The following is a 17,121-nucleotide window of genomic DNA, read 5'->3' as shown; positions in this document are numbered from 1 at the left end:
CTTCCCGGATCGGGGCACGAACCCGTGTCTCCCGCATCGGCAGGCGGACTCTCAACCACTGCGCCACCAGGGAAGCCCTATTTTTTTATTTTTTTGCGGTACACGGGCCTCTCACCGCTGTGGCCCCTCCCGTCGTGGAGCACAGGCTCCGGACACGCAGGCTCAGCGGCCATGGCTCACGGGCCCAGCCACTCCGCGGCACGCGGGACCCTCCCAGACCGGGGCACGAACCCGCGTCCCCTGCATCAGCAGGCGGACTCTCCACCACTGCGCCACCAGGGAAGGCCAAGTCGGGATTTTAAAAGTTCACTTAGCAATAATAGAACCATTTTATTTATGATAGCCGTTAGAAAATTGATAGAAAAATAAAGATTAAATAACTGTAGCCAAAAACCATTACCAGGTTCCACATGGAAGCTCTATTCAAGAGCTGCTGTTATTTTCTTGTTTTGCTTTAAAGGACCTCCCAGCATCATTGCGAATTTCAATATAGATGAAAACACAGTACAGGTTTAAGGTACTTTTTAAAAATTATAGTATGAATACCTTACAGTAGAAATTTTCACACAGTAATTTTATTATTTTCGTTAGAGGAACTATGTCAATAGAAAGCACGACTATTTGTACCAGAAGAACCCCAGCCTGCTAGGATGACCCATGAAGGCTAAGCATGAGGCAAAAGGACATTTGTCAGCAGAATGGATTCCTGAATTGATTGATCAGATATCACCAATTTTTAATTACCAATTTGTTATTGAGCACTTCCTTTGTAAAAAGCGCTGTCTCTAAACTCTGTGATCAACTATGGCATTCCCAGGGGTGAATCCTCCAAATTAAGTGACTCACATAATACAAATGCTTTCGTGCTGATAGACTTCTAACATGATTGTTGGCATTAAGAAAAATTGATTAGAACAATTTACTTGAACATTTTATTGCATCATTTTAATGAGATAGAGCACAGTTTGGAGCTTTGGACTGGGAATGAAGAAACCTGATTTCTAGCTCAAAGTCTGCTACTAATTATCTGAGTAATTCCTTGGGCAAATCATTTGATTTCTCTGGAACCCATTTTCCTTGTGAAAAATTAAGAGTTTGAATATATTAATCTCCCTACTATTAAGTTATATGAGTCTGTGATCTCAAAAGTCCTTGTATTTCCTTTAGGGCAGTCACAAAACTGGTAAATTGCTTATTCTACATAAACTAAACTTGCCTATAGCTCTGTGGCTCTAAGCTTGCTTCAGGATTGTGGGATTTTAGTGTGGTTCACCCATGATGGGATATCTTACCTAGGGAATCTCCATATAACTGATCTTGAAAAATTAATTGATAAAATCTGAACAATGAAGGAGATACATGTTATACAAGTTTGGGATTTCCCACAACTCAAATATGGGTCATTTGATAATATCACCCATGGTATTTTATTATGCTTAGAAACCAAATTGCTGGAGAATTTCAAATATTACATTGCAAACACAGGTTAACATAGTTTAGGTGGTATGTCTTTGGTTCAAAGGTATAATGACTTGAAAAGTGTCCAGTTGATCCCTAGAAAGTGGTTAGACAGGTTAGGGTTGTTTTTTTTTTTTTTTTTCCCCAGGTATTACAAGCAAGTTAACTTTTGAAGGGGGGGTGGGAAGGAAGTTTCCAGATAAAAGTGCCTTTTTCATGCTATACCTAATTAGCCACCAGGTATGAAAAGGAAGAAGTAACTCGGGATTAGAATATGAATAAGAATACAGTATACAGAATTTCCATTACGCTTTAAATAAATGAATTACAGGCATGCTGGTAAGTATTTCCACATTAGAACCCAAAGAACTTAAAGGATTATTCAGTTTTGCAGGAAGACTTTCTCATTCTAGAGATGAGAAGTGTGAACCCAAAGAGTTGACACAAGTCTGAACCCATATAAGAACCTAAAACCTAGGTTTTCTGGCTCCAGTTTCAGTGTGTTTTTCCATAGATTACATTGCTTCAGGGTGAAGAAGACCTTTTAAAATACCAAATACACATCTGCTGGAGTTATTGGCTACAAGCTACCATCATTTCAAGTTAATTTTCTTTCAATCAAAATGGTATATTAGCTTAAAATATTAATCCTGTAGAGAAAATATGTTACTTTTTGCAATTCTGAACCAAATTACAGTTTTTGATTAAAGAAGAATGGATCGTACCTTCAAAAAAATGACCCAGGTGTGATCAATGGTGGCCTGCCTTTGTCTCTTTCCGTGGGAATCCTGGGCTTGCTGGGATGGTTGTGGTAGAATTTACATGTTAGGATACAGGATTGTTTGTTCTTCTAAAAGGCATGTGTCCCACTGGAACATCATTTCTCCCACGTTGTGCTCCCTGTGACTATGGAGAAACCCTGAATTTATGCACCCCCCCACTAGAAGGTGGGGTTCTGAGCCAACTTTAGTTGCACTAGGAAAAGGCAGCAGTCCTGGGCAGGGGGAAGTGAGCTTTTCAGTAGTCGTTCTGGTTGTTGGCAGTTATGTGGTTTTCTTTGGAGGACCATGGGGAAATGTCAGTCTTGTCAGAACAAGAAGGAAATTGAAGGTGTTGTCAGTTCCTGAGGTGTCTGAACTCCTTGAATGATCCATGTGAGACAGATGTGTCGGCAGCTGTCCTCTCATCGTTCTCATCAAAAACAAAAGCAATAAACACGTGCTTTATGCCAACTAGGGACACTGTGCAAGGCCTGAGGGATGCTCACAGGTATTAGGGAGGGAGCTCCTGACCTTTTAGGACCTAAGGTGAGTGGTCATAGCGCTTGTAGCATGAAATGAAGCAAGTTTTTATATGGGGCTATAGCAAAAGAAAAGAATACTATATGCACCATTCTAACTTGTACTAACATAGCTTGTTTTACAGAAAAGGAAAAGAAAGCAATTAAAGCAGTTTTTAAAATTCAAATTCAATCTAGAGAATGAAATCTAAATTTAACCTATAGCCCCCCAAAACAAGGTTTTACATAGATTCAGAGAACAGATTGGTGGTTACCAGAGGGAAAAGGAGGTTGAGGGGAGGGCAAAATGGGTAAAGGGGGTCAATTGTATGGTGACAGACAGAAAACTAGACTTTTGGCAGTGAGCATGCTGTAATGTATACAGAAGTGGAAACGTAGTGTTGTACACGTGAAACTTATATAATGTTATCAACTAATGTTACCTCGATAAAAAAAGAGCAAGGTTTTAATTAGTTTTCAAGAGTAATGTGACATGAAAAATATTCTATTTTACGGGAATATTTGATGTAAATCATTCTAAACACTGAATAATACTTTTTATAAAACTTCATATAGATATAATGCCATGATTTTGTTAATTATACATTTTTCGACATTCTCTTACTTTTTGTCATGGAATCATTTATAGCTGTTATTACTCTAGTTGCCTTCTCTAAATGTACTAAAATTTTGGGAGTATTTTGGCTGAGTAATATTCAGATTCTTTTGGTCAAAGACAGTTTCATAAATAATATTGAAGACCAAATACTGAAGAGTAGCCTTCTCAAATACCAAACTGTCCTTTTTTTTTTAATGTCATAAACTAGGATAGCATTAAGCTTTTCATCCTCCTATTATATCATCATTCCTGATTATCCCCACTCTTCCTCCTGCTGATGGTGTGTACTGTACCCACAATCACATCCATACCGCTATGTCATCAAAGTCCAAGGGGAGATGATCTTCTTCTCACCTCTGCATAGCACAAAACCCAACATTCCTCAATAGAAGAAGCTGGGTTACCTTTTGTGCAATTGCATAAGGAAGGTGGCCTTCTCCCACTCCTCCTGACTCTGGAAAATTACCAAGGACTATCCTGCAAAGGGGGTTCCCCATAGGATGGAAGGCAATAGACTTCTATATAGAGGTACCCTTCAGTACCTCTAGAGGTATCAATGCAAAGTGCTGATAACCAGTTGGTGTACAAAACACCTAGACATGATCTAAAGCTCCAAGACCTTACATAACAGTCCCATTCACTGGCATGCTCTTTTATGCATCTTATTATAATATCCTTCAAATTTTGATATTATAAAGAATAAGATACTGGGGAATCTTAAGACCTTGAAGATAAAGAAATTCACATGCATGTCGAAACTCTCATAAATTTTCTGGTGATCAAATACTGTGTTGTCTGATGGTAACGGTTAAGTAAATATATTATTTCTGATATCGGCACATGCTAATTGACCTTCAAAGTTAAGTAAGCTAAACTATCACTCTTTTACGTATATTTGGATAATTTTGATAAATATGGTTAAATGTGAACTCACTGAGGATAGGAACCTTGGCTTATGAATGTATTATCTCCTATGCCTAGAATAATACCTGGCACTTAGTAGGTATTTCATGAACATCTGAGGGATGCATGAGTGGATAGCTGTAAAATAAAATGTAATGCCTTTTCAATATCTAAGGACAAAAGAGCTGTGTAATTAGATACAAATGAGATTGGCTCAGTTTATTTTTGTCCATTTTAATTTGTGAGCAAGTTGTTTCTCAAGTGACCCAGTGCTGCAGTGTGATAGGACGGAACATTATCACTAACATAACAAATATGATTAAACAATCTATATTATATAAGTATTTTGTTAGTAACTTGGGATACTTTCTATATTGCTTGCTATGTTGTCAAGAGTTTAAGCAACACTTATTGCGCCTGCTATGTGCCAGGCTCTATTAAAACTGTAATTTTTGTCTACTGACTTTTTAAACTCCACCACGTAAGAACACATCCATCTTGTTCATCAAGCCAGCACCTAGCTCCATGCCTGCCAATATAGTGTGATATATTGCCAATAAATATTTGTTGAATAAATAAATGAATGGAAAACAGTGAATATGTCAGGTTGTTGCTTTCAAGTAATATCATCTAGGGGAGAAGGGTTGACAGATTGTGGTGCTGTAAGAGTCAGCAGTATTAGATTCAGGTGCTATGGAATAATTAGCTGTTAAAAATAATTTTATGTTTGAATAGCTGAAGCACACTGTCAGAAGTATTAGAGGCTTACAAGTTCTAGTGACACAGGACATAGGCCAAGTTGAATGGTGTCTGAGAAGAAAAAAAAAGAGAATAGAAGTAATAGTAGGTGAAGAATCCAGAAATTAGTCCCTTTGATGATCGTTGGAAAGAATGAATACTACAGAACTCGAGAACTAGGTGATACTGTCATCCTCAGAAGCAAAACTAAGACGATCCTCAGGTAGAATTATGTGGCATGAATGAACTACATGGTCATTGAGGAAATGTGGGAATGAGAGAAAGAAGGGCATTGAGAAACTCCCCACACCCCCTCCATATCCATAGATACTGAAAAGTGAATAACACAGTTACTCATTGATGTTCCTTGAAAGAGTTAACATATTTTCCCCTGAAGTCACCCTATACTCTATCCCTGTTGCACCTGATTTATTAAAAGCGGTGATTTAGACACTTCTAAGAGTGGGAGTTGGTGAAGGCCAATAGTAAACTGGCCTGAGAGTTAGATTCAAGTTCCAGCTCCGTCCCTCCCTAGCTGTTCAACCTGGAGAATTTACTTGTCATTTAGGGGCTGCATTTTCTCATCGTATTAATAGAGCCTTAGACCACAAAGAGCTTCTCTCACTCAAAAATGGCTATCATTCTGCAAACTTTATCATTCTTATAATCCATCATAATCTTAAGAACATTTTAGTAAACTTGTTCATTTTTTTAAAGTTAGAGAGACTTTGGAATCGGAAGGCAAGAATGAGGTGATGATGGGGAATTGGGTGAGATACTGCCACTTAATAGGAATAAAGCTGAAATTTGCCTTTCAGACTCAAACACATCTTGGGACATTGAGTAGGAGTATCTGTAGGCAGAATGAGGCTTAAATTTTTGTTCTGTTTTATTAACAAGTAGGAAAGTGTTCTTGACTTTAATAATTTATTTTTATCTATCATAAATTCAACCAAGAATCTTGGATTAACACACCTTTAAATATGTCATTGTGCGAAATTTCCCATTGAGAGGAAAAGAGAAACTCCTTTATTGAGAATTCAAAGTGAATCTAGAAAAAACTAGTTCTACGCAACTATAATTCCCTCAGTCATTTGGACTGTCAAGAAACTTGCTTTACTAGTGGGAAGCAGCCGCATAGCACCAGGGAGATCAGCTCGTGCTTTGCGACCACCTAGAACGGTGGGATAGGGAGGGTGGGAGGGAGACGCAAGAGGGAGGGGATATGGGGATATACATATATGTATAGCTGATTCACTTTGTTATACAGCAGCAACTAACACAACAATGTAAAGCAATTATACTCCAATAAAGATGTTAAAAAAAAAAAGAACCTTGCTTTAACTTGAATTACCTTAATAAAGGTTTTTTGGTTTTTAAAGGTTTATACACTATGTAATTTCCCAACTCTACACTTTATTCTGCACTGTGGAGACCCAGTTAAGTGTTCTTCCCACTGAGCTGTTGCTCCATGACTGACAAGGAAGTCCCTTGCAGGATGACTAGTTACTCAATGTAGATGAATCAGATATGTATTTCTTCCACTTGGGGAATATTGGTATCAGTGTGTTCAGAGATTTGTTGCCATCTGATATACTGCCCTATGTGGGGCATCTTTTTAAATCCATAAGTCACTGCATTTCTATGAGGCCACTTATGTGACAGGAGGAGGCCTGCTCCCACATTGAGGTTTGGCACAGCTAGTGTTTCTCTTTGCCAAAAAGGGCAAAGGCCTTGAGCAAGAAGCCAGCTTTTTCCTGATTACAAAACTGACCACAATTCCTCGCCAACCTATCAGTGTAAGTCTGCTTTTTTTTTTTTTTTTTTTCTGGTAATGCATTATTCCTCTCAGGGAGAACTCCACTTTTTTCATTATGGTAAGGAATTTATTGTTTCAGCATTAGCCGATGTTCAGACATCAGCTGATGTATTTGCTATTGATGGATAAACTTTATAATTAAGTTTTCAAAAAGCAGACCCTGATGTATAAAATCTAAGCCATAGCTGGACCTGCCTCCAGTCTCTTAACTCTTTAATTTTATGGAATTTGGATAGCTTTCAGCATCATTTTTTACATGCTTTACAAAGTAGTGGAATAAATACCTTAGAACATTTTAGTAGCTGATAGCAAATTTTAAAATATGAACACATACTTGAATTCAGATGTTTTCTTCAGATATCAGATAATGTGATTAGAGATTCAACCAGGGATTGGCAGACAGAAAAAAGCTTTGTCCAAGTAAGTTTATTTCATAACCCAGAGATGTAAAGCTTTCCATTTAAGAAGCATGTACTGCTGCTCGCTTGCGCCCCTCACAAGACACGGAACATGAGGGTCACTGGCGAGACGGTGTGGCAATGTTTTCCTTGTAATGTACCAAGTCTTGCCAAAGCAGTGAACAAGATTATGACACAACCTTCTGTCACAGCTGATCTCCAACAGGGGGGTGCCAGCCAATTCACGCCTGGTCCTTTGTGAGTTTATTCCCACCTCCCCCAAATATTTGGAAACTGATGTCTTGACTCATTGGTGCGTTCACAAGTTCTACTACCACAAATCTTTTTCTTTTAACGGATTGGACTTTTGCAAGAAATAGACAAATATCAGTGTGAATCACAGCAAACTCCTATTCCATGCTGTGATGGGTGAAACTCTGGGAGATTCTCTTATTGACCCAGAGAGTGATTCCTTCGCTGACACACTGTCTGCAAGCACTTCACAAGGTAAAGTGAATTCCAGATACGGCTGTTGGGATACTTCGGGCATCATGGAAGGGTGAAATTGTTCTTGTATTTTGTTTTCCAAGTTATGTTTGTTCTAGTACAATGATGTGTATCGTTCAGTATTTTGATGCTTTGTTTGCTACTACTGTGTTCACTTATAAGCATATTTAGAACTTCTTAGAAAACCTAAATTAATCCTTATTTTATCTCTGTGCATGACTCCTATGTCCTGAATTTTAAGCATTAAAGGTATATTTATATTTTTAAAAATCCTATTCATTTTTTAAAATTGGGGTATAGTTGTTTTACAATGTTGTGTTAGTTTCTGCTGTACAGTGAAGTGAACCAGCTATACGTATACATATATCCCCTCTTTTTTGGATGTCCTTCCCATTTAGGTCACCACAGAGCACTGAGTAGAGTTCCCTGTGCTATACAGCAGGGTCTCATTAGTTATCTATTTTATACGTATTAGTGTATATATGTCAACCCCAGTCTCCCAGTTCATCCCACCCTCCCCTTTCTCACCTTGGTGTCCATACGTTTGTTCTCTGTGTCTGTGTCTCTATTTCTGCCTTGCAAACAGGTTCATCTGTACGATTTTTCTAGATTCCACATATATGCGTTAATATGCGATATTTGTTTTTCTCTTTCTGACTTACTTCACTCTGTATGACAGTCTCTAGGTCCATTCACCTATTTATTTTTATTTCCTGGGTTTATATATGTTTCCCCCAAATACCTAAGGTCTTTTTAGAATACCTGAAGAGTCACTTTCCTGCTTTTAGCCTTCTGTGTTACCTGTCTCTCATAGCAGTGTTTATCCCTCTCACAGCATTTATTCATCTTAAAGTACTCTTTGCACGTTTTTGCTCTACTTTGAAATCTAGATACTTGCATGTACATTTTATCTCTCCCGAAGAATTGTAAGGTTCCTGAGTGTAGGACCAAGTTGTATTCTTCTTTATATTTCTTAGGGTGTGAAGCATAGTGCCTAAGGCTTTGTAGAATCCTGTGGGGACCTCGGAGAAGGTCTAAGTGTCGCATTTTACCCGTAAAGAAAATGAGGCCCCTAATGCCTATCGTATGCTAAGTAAATGATTATTACTTTTGTTCGGATATGAAAGATTCCGATAACTTCATTTTCAGCATTTCTGTCTTGGCCATTGCAAACTGTAAGTTCTTATTTCTGTAGCTCCTTCTACTGGAGCATATTAGCACAGCTGATTCTGTTTTGTATGTATTTCTATATTTCTGGGCATTTTCTTCTCACAGATGCCACATAAAAATAGGTTGTGTTAACTAGTCTGATTCACATTTTACAATAACAGTGCTAAAGCATTAAAATTAAGTTGCTTAATTGTTGAAATGGATGGCTTTACATTTTGATTTTCAATTTTTCTGGAAGCCTGAAGTTTGAGCATATTGATCACAAATTTTTAAAACATCAAGCTTTTTAAAAATTAAGAGAAAATATTTCATGAAATACCATTTCATTTTATTATGATGACTGGACTCAATGTATGTTTCTATCATCTGAGTCTCTTAAGTAGGAGTTTAGTTTCATTATATTACATAAAAGTCTGTTACTCTGTTTTTCTATAAGCCATAAGAAGTATTGCTATCTTTCTCCGGTTTTTCGTTTATGCTGCATCAGGGCAGAATGTCCTAGCTATACTGTAAAATAATTCTTGAGTCAAAATTTGATAGTTTTGTCTGTTTGAAAAGAATATTTCCAGAATGCAGTACAACAAATGTTTTAGGTTAACTGGGGCAAGTACTGTTTATGGTAAGGGATGGTTATGGGTTTCAAGTTAGTTTTCATCTTGTACTAATCTCTTTATTTTTATTCCTTGAATTTTCCCTGGGTTTAATTTGTTTGACTCTCAAATCCCCTTCAAAAGAATAACCCAGTACTTTTCTTCTTAATTAACATGGTACAGAATAGAATTATTAGCAGTTAAGAAATTATATATTGTGCCAATCATTTAACTATTGTGTTATGTGGTCTCTGATTATTCCTTATTCGTAAATGTTTTTCTGTTAAAAATATGAGTTCCTTAAGGCCAAAGACCTGTGACTGTAAACTTCTATCATATTTTGTAGGTGACCACTAAATACTCCGCCGTTGCCAAAACAAACAGACAAACAAACTTGAAAACAAATTGGGAATGCTGTCATCGTTAGCTAATTGAGGCCAGCAGAGGTGAAACACTGCAGAGATTAGGTACTTGGCCTCAATACAGGAATTCATCTGTATCACAGGCAAAGGGGAATAGGGATGTTGCAAGGATCTGAGTGCTGCTACTGAAGACAGAGTGGCTCGTTGAGTGTGAATGATCCAGATGTCCAGCCATATTGGTCCCATTCATGAAACTAAAAACTCCACTGTGTGTAGCCACTGTGTGCCCAAAGGGGACTTCTATACGTTTTCCTGGGCTTCATTATCACTGTGACTCTCTTTATCTTATTTCCCTTTCTGTTTTCATCATGAGCTTTTCAAGGAACCCCAAGTAACCCCATGCTGGCTCTGAAACCATTTCCACTAGAGAAATTGGCAAGATGGAAGGGAAGCTCCATAAACTTAAGCTGAATATGCCTCCCACTTTTAGTGCCAGACTTAGTCCTGTGTGAATTCTCTAATTTTAAATTGTTGCACCAGAGCATTGAAAGATGATGACACGCTTGTCCTTTGGAGCTGATTGAGCAATGGAAGTGTGCCTTAGAGACATGACAAATGCTGCAATAGATGATTCTTTGAAATGAGAGTCTCTCCTGAGAGAGGAGTGAGTGATTGATTGGCCGCCATTTCTATTGAGGGAGACAAACTGTGGCTGTGTGACTCCAGGCAGCTGTGTACTTGGAAGCGTTTAGATAATTGACCCAAGTCTTTACCTTTCCAGAAGTTTGAGGGGACCCGTGTAGTATCAGGGAATGTAACTCCTGAACTTGTCTTGGCCACATACTTCCTGTGTGAATTCAAGCAAGTCACTTATCCTCTCTGCCCTCCGTTTGCACATATATTAACAGAAAACACAGGGCTATTGTGAGGATTAAATGACACAGTAGTTGCGAAAGCACACCGGACAGCCTGTATAGAGTTTATTGGCCTGGCCTTGTAGTATTAATCACTTGTGGATAGAATGGAAGACATACAGTATCCTAAATGTGAAGCATTTTAAGGAACATGGTGGGGAAATCAGCAGGATTCCTTAGGAATCAAAGCAAGTGGCAGTTTTGAGTGAGACGAGGCCTCTGCATGAGCTCCCGTGATTGTTTTGATAAGGAAGTGATCAGACTTAGAGAAAGCATCATGTCTGATGTTTTGAAATGGGGGAATTACCTCCCACTTTTACTAACATTTATCTATGAAAAGATTGAATATCCAAAAGTTAAGTGGTTCTTTGTGCCTAAATGAGAGGGATGATTATGTTTTCTTCTGACAATGAAAATTGCCTTAGATGATCTTGTTCTCTGTATGATGAATTGCTACCCGACAGCAATTATCCATATAAACTGTTAATTGCGGTGTAAAACATGGGTCGTTAAGTGAAGAACAATTTTTATATCTCTGATAGAGGTTGTCATAGATTATGACCTTTGTCAGCATTCTCACTCATACCTTGAATAAGATGAGCTGGAGGAAATTCTGAAATCATCATAGCTCTTAGTAAGGTATGTATTCTTTGTGTCAGAGGAAATCTGACCAAAGTAGCTTTCTTAGTTATATTCAATCAACAGAACAGACACGAAGTGCCTGTTATTTTAGCTTCCTTTGGATACCGTTAATTAGGCATTAGAAAGTTGTCCAGAAAATGCCTTGTGTCCACCTACTACTGTTGAGTATTTGTGAAAATATGTGGTAGAAAATGAATCAGACTTGTCTGAGTGGGAGTTAGTTTCTGTAAACCTCTACGAGATTCACGTTTTTGGTAGACAGTTTTGCACCTGTAACTAATTTAGAGACACAGACATTGCACATGTATTTGATAGCAACTGCTATTCAACTTTTATAACCTGGGAATTAAGATCACGTGGCTGCTTGAGAACACAGTTTTTTAGACCCACGTAATTTTTTTTTGAGTAAGGGATTGCCAACACAAGATTGAGGTTCCCACAAGTGGCGAATGGTTTGCATTAGAAAGATTTAAAACAGCCAACTGTCAATTACCTACATGTAAATTATCCCTCATTACCTCATGCCAGGATTTCTGCATGGCCTTCTAGCTGAGCTAAATGAGAAACTCTCAGCCAGCCAATCCAATCTGCCAGATAAGTGGTCCTAAAAGCCTGTCTTTCTTACCCGTTTTCTGATACGTGTTGAGCACCTGCAATATATACAAGGCACCAGTGTGAACACTGGCCTTCAGAGCTCTTTGTATTCTGGTTCCACCTCAGGGACCTTATTTCCCTCCACACCCCAGAGACTGGCCTGCCTTGCTCTTATTAGACTCACATCGTTGTCCCAAGAACAAGCCACACTCACTCTTGCCTCCAAAACTAACATGTCCTGGAACGCCTCTCCTAATTCTTCCTCCTGTTCCAATTGTCTCTGTCCTTCAAGGTCAGGTTCAAGTAATGTCTGCTCTCTGAGTACGTTACCGTTAATCGCTCGCCCTCTCCCCTGCAGGAATATGTGTCTTCTCCCCACTCCACTGCCAGCATCTAATACAGGCTACCCACTGTGTCTTGCCTGGAGGGCTATCCCAGTCTCTTGACAGGTTTTCCTGCCTCTGCCCCCAACAGCCTAGGCTCAGCCTAGCATCCAGAGGGATCGCGTTAAAATGGAAGTCAGGTCTGCCCCTCTGCTCCCAGCCCTGCAGTGACTCCCCTTCTCCTGACACGTAAGCCCTGCACCCCACGCCGTCGGCGTCCCCCCCTCCCCTCTCTCCAGACACACTGGCCTCCTTGCCGTTCCTCCCATGTTTCACACGTGCTCCTGCCCTAGTGCTTTCTTTCACTCGAGGTCTTGCGTCTTCTGGGAACCAACCCTCTTCCTCTGACAGCTTGGCTGACTCTCAGCTGCTTCTAATCACTGCCCAGCTCTCACCTTCGAGTGAGAACTGCCTTGACCCCCTGTTGAATTATCTGTCCTCCCCACTGCCCTTCCCCTCCCCCTGCTCTACATTTGCTTATTTCTAAGCAGTCCTCAACTTCTAGCCTGCCATATAATTTATTTGTTCATCGTTTTTATTGTTTATTTTATTTGTTTATTTTTAATTTATTTACTTATTTATTTTTGGCTGAGTTGGGTCTTCGTTGCTGCACACGGGCTTTCTCTCGTTGCGGCGAGCGGGGGCTACTCTTCCGTTGCGGTGCGCGGACTTACTGCTCTGGCTTCTCTTGCTGCGGAGCACAGGCTGTAGGCGCAGGGGCTTCAGTAGTTGTGGCACATGGGCTCACTAGTTGTGGCTCGCGGGCTCTAGAGAGCAGGCTCAGTAGTTGTGGCGCACGGGCTTAGTTGCTCCACGGCACGTGGGATCCTCCCGGACCAGGGCTCAAACCTGTGTCCCCTGCACTGGCAGGCGGATTCTTAACCACTGTACCACCAGGGAAGCCCATATTTATTGTTTATTGTCCATTTTATCTCACTAGCACATTAACACCATGAGGACAGAAATCTTTGTCTAGTTTGCTCACCCGCTGCTACATCCCAACTGCCTAGAACATGCTCGGTGACTAGAGGGGCTCAATAATACTTGTTAAATGAAAGAATAAAATCCTATAGCATTTTTGGTCTGTATCACAGTATTTAGACCTTAATTGGAGACTGCCTGATATTGTTTTCTGTTTTATATATTACCTAAGCCAAATTATATAGCCACTGAGGATAAGATCCAAGTTTTATTCTCTCCTATATTCCACCAGTATCTAACACATAATAGCTAACTAATAAGTTCTTGCTGACTAATTAAGACCATGCTGATCCCTTGCTGTACTTCTCCTGAGTTCAGGCACTGGAATCTGTTCAGTGTGTAAAAACAAAAGTTTAGTGTACACTGAATAATATTCTAAAACTGATGTTAATATAAGCAACAATATTAAGTATATGCCAAAAACCAGGTACAAATATATTTGGAATTACCTGTTATTTAGAGTTATTTGCACCATGGCCCTCCATTGGTTTGAATATCATTAGTTGAATATTAATTTGAATGTTATAAGTTTGTGAATTATCCAAATGCCTGGCTTCTTTTGCAAGTCTGCCTACCTTTTGATACTTCAGTATTCATTTGAACTTCAAGAGGCTTATTGGCTAGCAGAAAAGTACCTTACTTGGTTAAGTAACTAATATCCAATATATAAAGCACTTAGAGCAGTGTCTGGTATGTAATCAGTGTCCAACAAATGTTAGTTTTGTCTTCTCACCTCTAAAACGGAAGTTACACTTTGGGATAATACAGATTTTCATTATCCATACTATCAAAAGTTTTCTATTTCCATAGTTAATTAGGTCAGAGTTACTTCTTACTCTCTTCCAATCTTCTCCTTAGAATTTTTTTCAGAATATTTAGGTATTATCTGAAAGATACTTATTATTAATCATAGTTCTAGAAGAAAGAAATCAAGGTTCAATTTCATGTTTTGGCAAAGAGCTAGTGGCAAAACTTAGTAACAGAAGAGAAGTTCTGATATCCTTCACGTGTTCCAGACATATGAACACGATGGCTCCCCTTACTTCTTTTGGAGAATGTAAAATATTCATTATTCTTATTTTTTTGCTTTGCGTTAGCAATTAAATATATATATATATATATATATATTTTTTTTTTTTTTTTTTTTTTTTTTTTCCTGCGGTATGCGGGCCTCTCACTGTTGTGGCCTCTCCCGTTGCGGAGCACAGGCCCCGGACACGCAGGCTCAGTGGCCATGGCCCACGAGCCCAGCCACTCCGCGGCATGTGGGATCTTCCCAGACTGGGGCACGAACCCGGGTCCCCTGCATCGGCAGGCGGACTCTCAACCACTGCGCCACCAGGGAAGCCCTAAATATTTTTAATGTAAGATAATTGGATATTATTTTACTATTGTCTTACACGTTACCTAAAACCCTGCCTTTAGTTTAGTTTTAAAAATTAAAGACCTATTGGTAATTGCCTGGCATCCCAGTGGTTAGGACTCTGCGTTCTCACTGCTGAGGGCCCAGGTTCAGTCCCTGATCGGGGAACTAAGATCCCACATGCCGCACTGCCAAAAAAAAACATTAAAAACCTGTTATGTAGACTGGGCAAGTTTGCTTAGTTGATTAAAGTATGATGCTAAAAAGATCCAAAGGTGTGAGTTTGACCTAATTATGGCCAGGTTCACATAGAAATTTTTCCCATTTACGAAGAAATCTCTTTGTCATTGATACAACACACCTCTAGCCAATTACAAGGTACAAACAACTGACCAGGAGAAACCAATCCAATTTGCAAGTGTCTGTCCTATATGAAATCTAATCCTTTTTGGTGTTATATTCATTTTGTTATTATTGCTTAAATAAACTCAGGTCATAGAAGGGCCATGCTGGATGATGGAGACAAGTATCTTTTCCTTGGAATATCTTTATCAGTAATAATCCAAATCCCAATCACTCCACTGGGCCCTCATAATTCAAAACCCGTCTCTACTGAGTCGATATCCCCGATTATTTCAGAATGTGTGAGTCTCTGTCTCCTCGATGTTTTTATTTTTTTTTATTATTTTAATTAATTTATTTATTTTTTGCGGTACGCGGGCCTCTCACTGTTGTGGCCTCTCCCATTGCGGAGCACAGGCTCCGGATGTGCAGGCTCAGCGACCATGGCTCACGGGCCCAGCCACTCCACGGCATGTGGGATCTTCCCCGACCTGGGCAAGAACCCATGTCCCCTGCATCGGCAGGCGGACTCTCAACCACTGCGCCACCAGGGAGGCCCTCCTCGATGTTTTTAGAGCACTTATTTTCTCTGTACTTTCTTCTGTTATCAAACATCTTTCATCTTTTCAAGCTCAAGAACTACATTATAATGTATTTCTTGTGCGGCCTGAAAAATACCTTGCACATAGCTTTAGGTCATTGGTTATCTTGATTTGAGGTGGTTTTGGTTTTGTATTACTGACTGAGCATGTACTGAGATTAAGATATTGAGAAAGAAAAACGCCCAAGAAAAGTAAAACAAGGAAAAGTTTTGGGAAGAGAAACACCATAGTAAAATATAATGATGACTCTTGTAAGAAACAAGGTTTATAAAATAGATTGTTGATACAGAGAAGAGTTAGATAATTAGTATAAAATTGGTAGCTTGGATTTAACCTGTTGATTTATTTCACTTAAATGGAATGTCTCAAAAGACAACTCAACTGTTCCAAGCACATTAACGTCCCAAACACGGGACTCCTAATGTAGGCATTAGTTTTTGGAAAAAGATTTCCTGCATTGTTTTAAAAAAAAAACATGGGGTTTTTGTAAAACAGAATAGGCCAAGCATATCTAAAGCAAAAACATAACTTCTAATACTCATTCCTTAGGATGAAGTGTGCACTGTGTGAATTTTTACCTGCCTTGTTTACACTGATTCGAGAACCTTGGTTAAATATGTATCTAGCCTTTATTGTACAAGGAAGCCAGTTTTAAAAATAGGTAGTTATTAAGACTCATTTCAATACTGTTTTATAACTTCTGACTAGGAAAATTGTCAAATGAGTGCCCTGGAAATTCTACACCAATCCTTTGTAATACAAATAGAAGAGTTTTTGCTGGCTATGTAGTTGGTCTTAATGTTTCCTTCTATCAACCCCGACTCCCCAGACCCGTATGAAACATCTCTCGTATTTAACCTTTTTATTAGAGAAAATGTGTAAATCATTTCACAAATGAACATACTTGTGTAATTTGCACCCAGATAAAGAACAGAACAATACCAGCATTCCAGAAGCTCTCTGACTATTCTAATTTCTAACCCAAAGATTAGTTTTGCCTGTTTTTGAACTTTATGTAAGTAGAATCATACATGGTTTACTCTTTTTTTTTTTTTTTTTTTTTTTTTTGTGGTACGTGGGCCTCTCACTGTTGTGACCTCTCCCGTTGTGGAGCGCAGGCTCCAGACGCACTGGCTCAGTGGCCATGGCTCACGGGCCCAGCTGCTCTGCAGCATGTGGGATCTTCCCGGACTGGGGCACGAACCCGTGTCCCCTGCATCGGCAGGCGGACTCCCAACCACTGCGCCACCAGGGAAGCCCGGTTTACTCTTTTGTATCTGGATTCTTTTGCTCAGTACTTGTTTGTTAGATTAATCACATTATTGAGTGTAATTGCCCTTCATTCTCATTACTAAATGGTATTTCACTGTGCGAATATATCACAATATATCTTCCTACCCTACTGGTGATGGACATTCAGGTGGTTTTCAGTATTGCAAACAGTACAGCTGTGAGCA

General features: G+C 39.3%; 1 protein-coding gene across 1 annotated transcript in view; it reads left to right on the top strand.

The window, feature by feature from the left end:
• Positions 1–7,624: 7,624 nt before the first annotated feature.
• Positions 7,625–17,121, top strand: part of PPARG (peroxisome proliferator activated receptor gamma) — a gene marked incomplete at its 5' end in the record, with an annotated part of 71,445 nt that continues 61,948 nt past the window's right edge. The window contains one exon of the mRNA XM_079712100.1: positions 7,625–7,721. Coding sequence (XP_079568226.1) covers positions 7,640–7,721 — 82 coding nt within the window. The remainder of the gene's footprint in view (positions 7,722–17,121) is intronic.

Source organism: Hyperoodon ampullatus (assembly GCF_949752795.1).
Source record: "Hyperoodon ampullatus genome assembly, chromosome: 10".
NCBI classification, from domain to species: domain Eukaryota; kingdom Metazoa; phylum Chordata; class Mammalia; order Artiodactyla; family Ziphiidae; genus Hyperoodon; species Hyperoodon ampullatus.
This window is presented reverse-complemented; position numbering and strand designations above follow the sequence as displayed.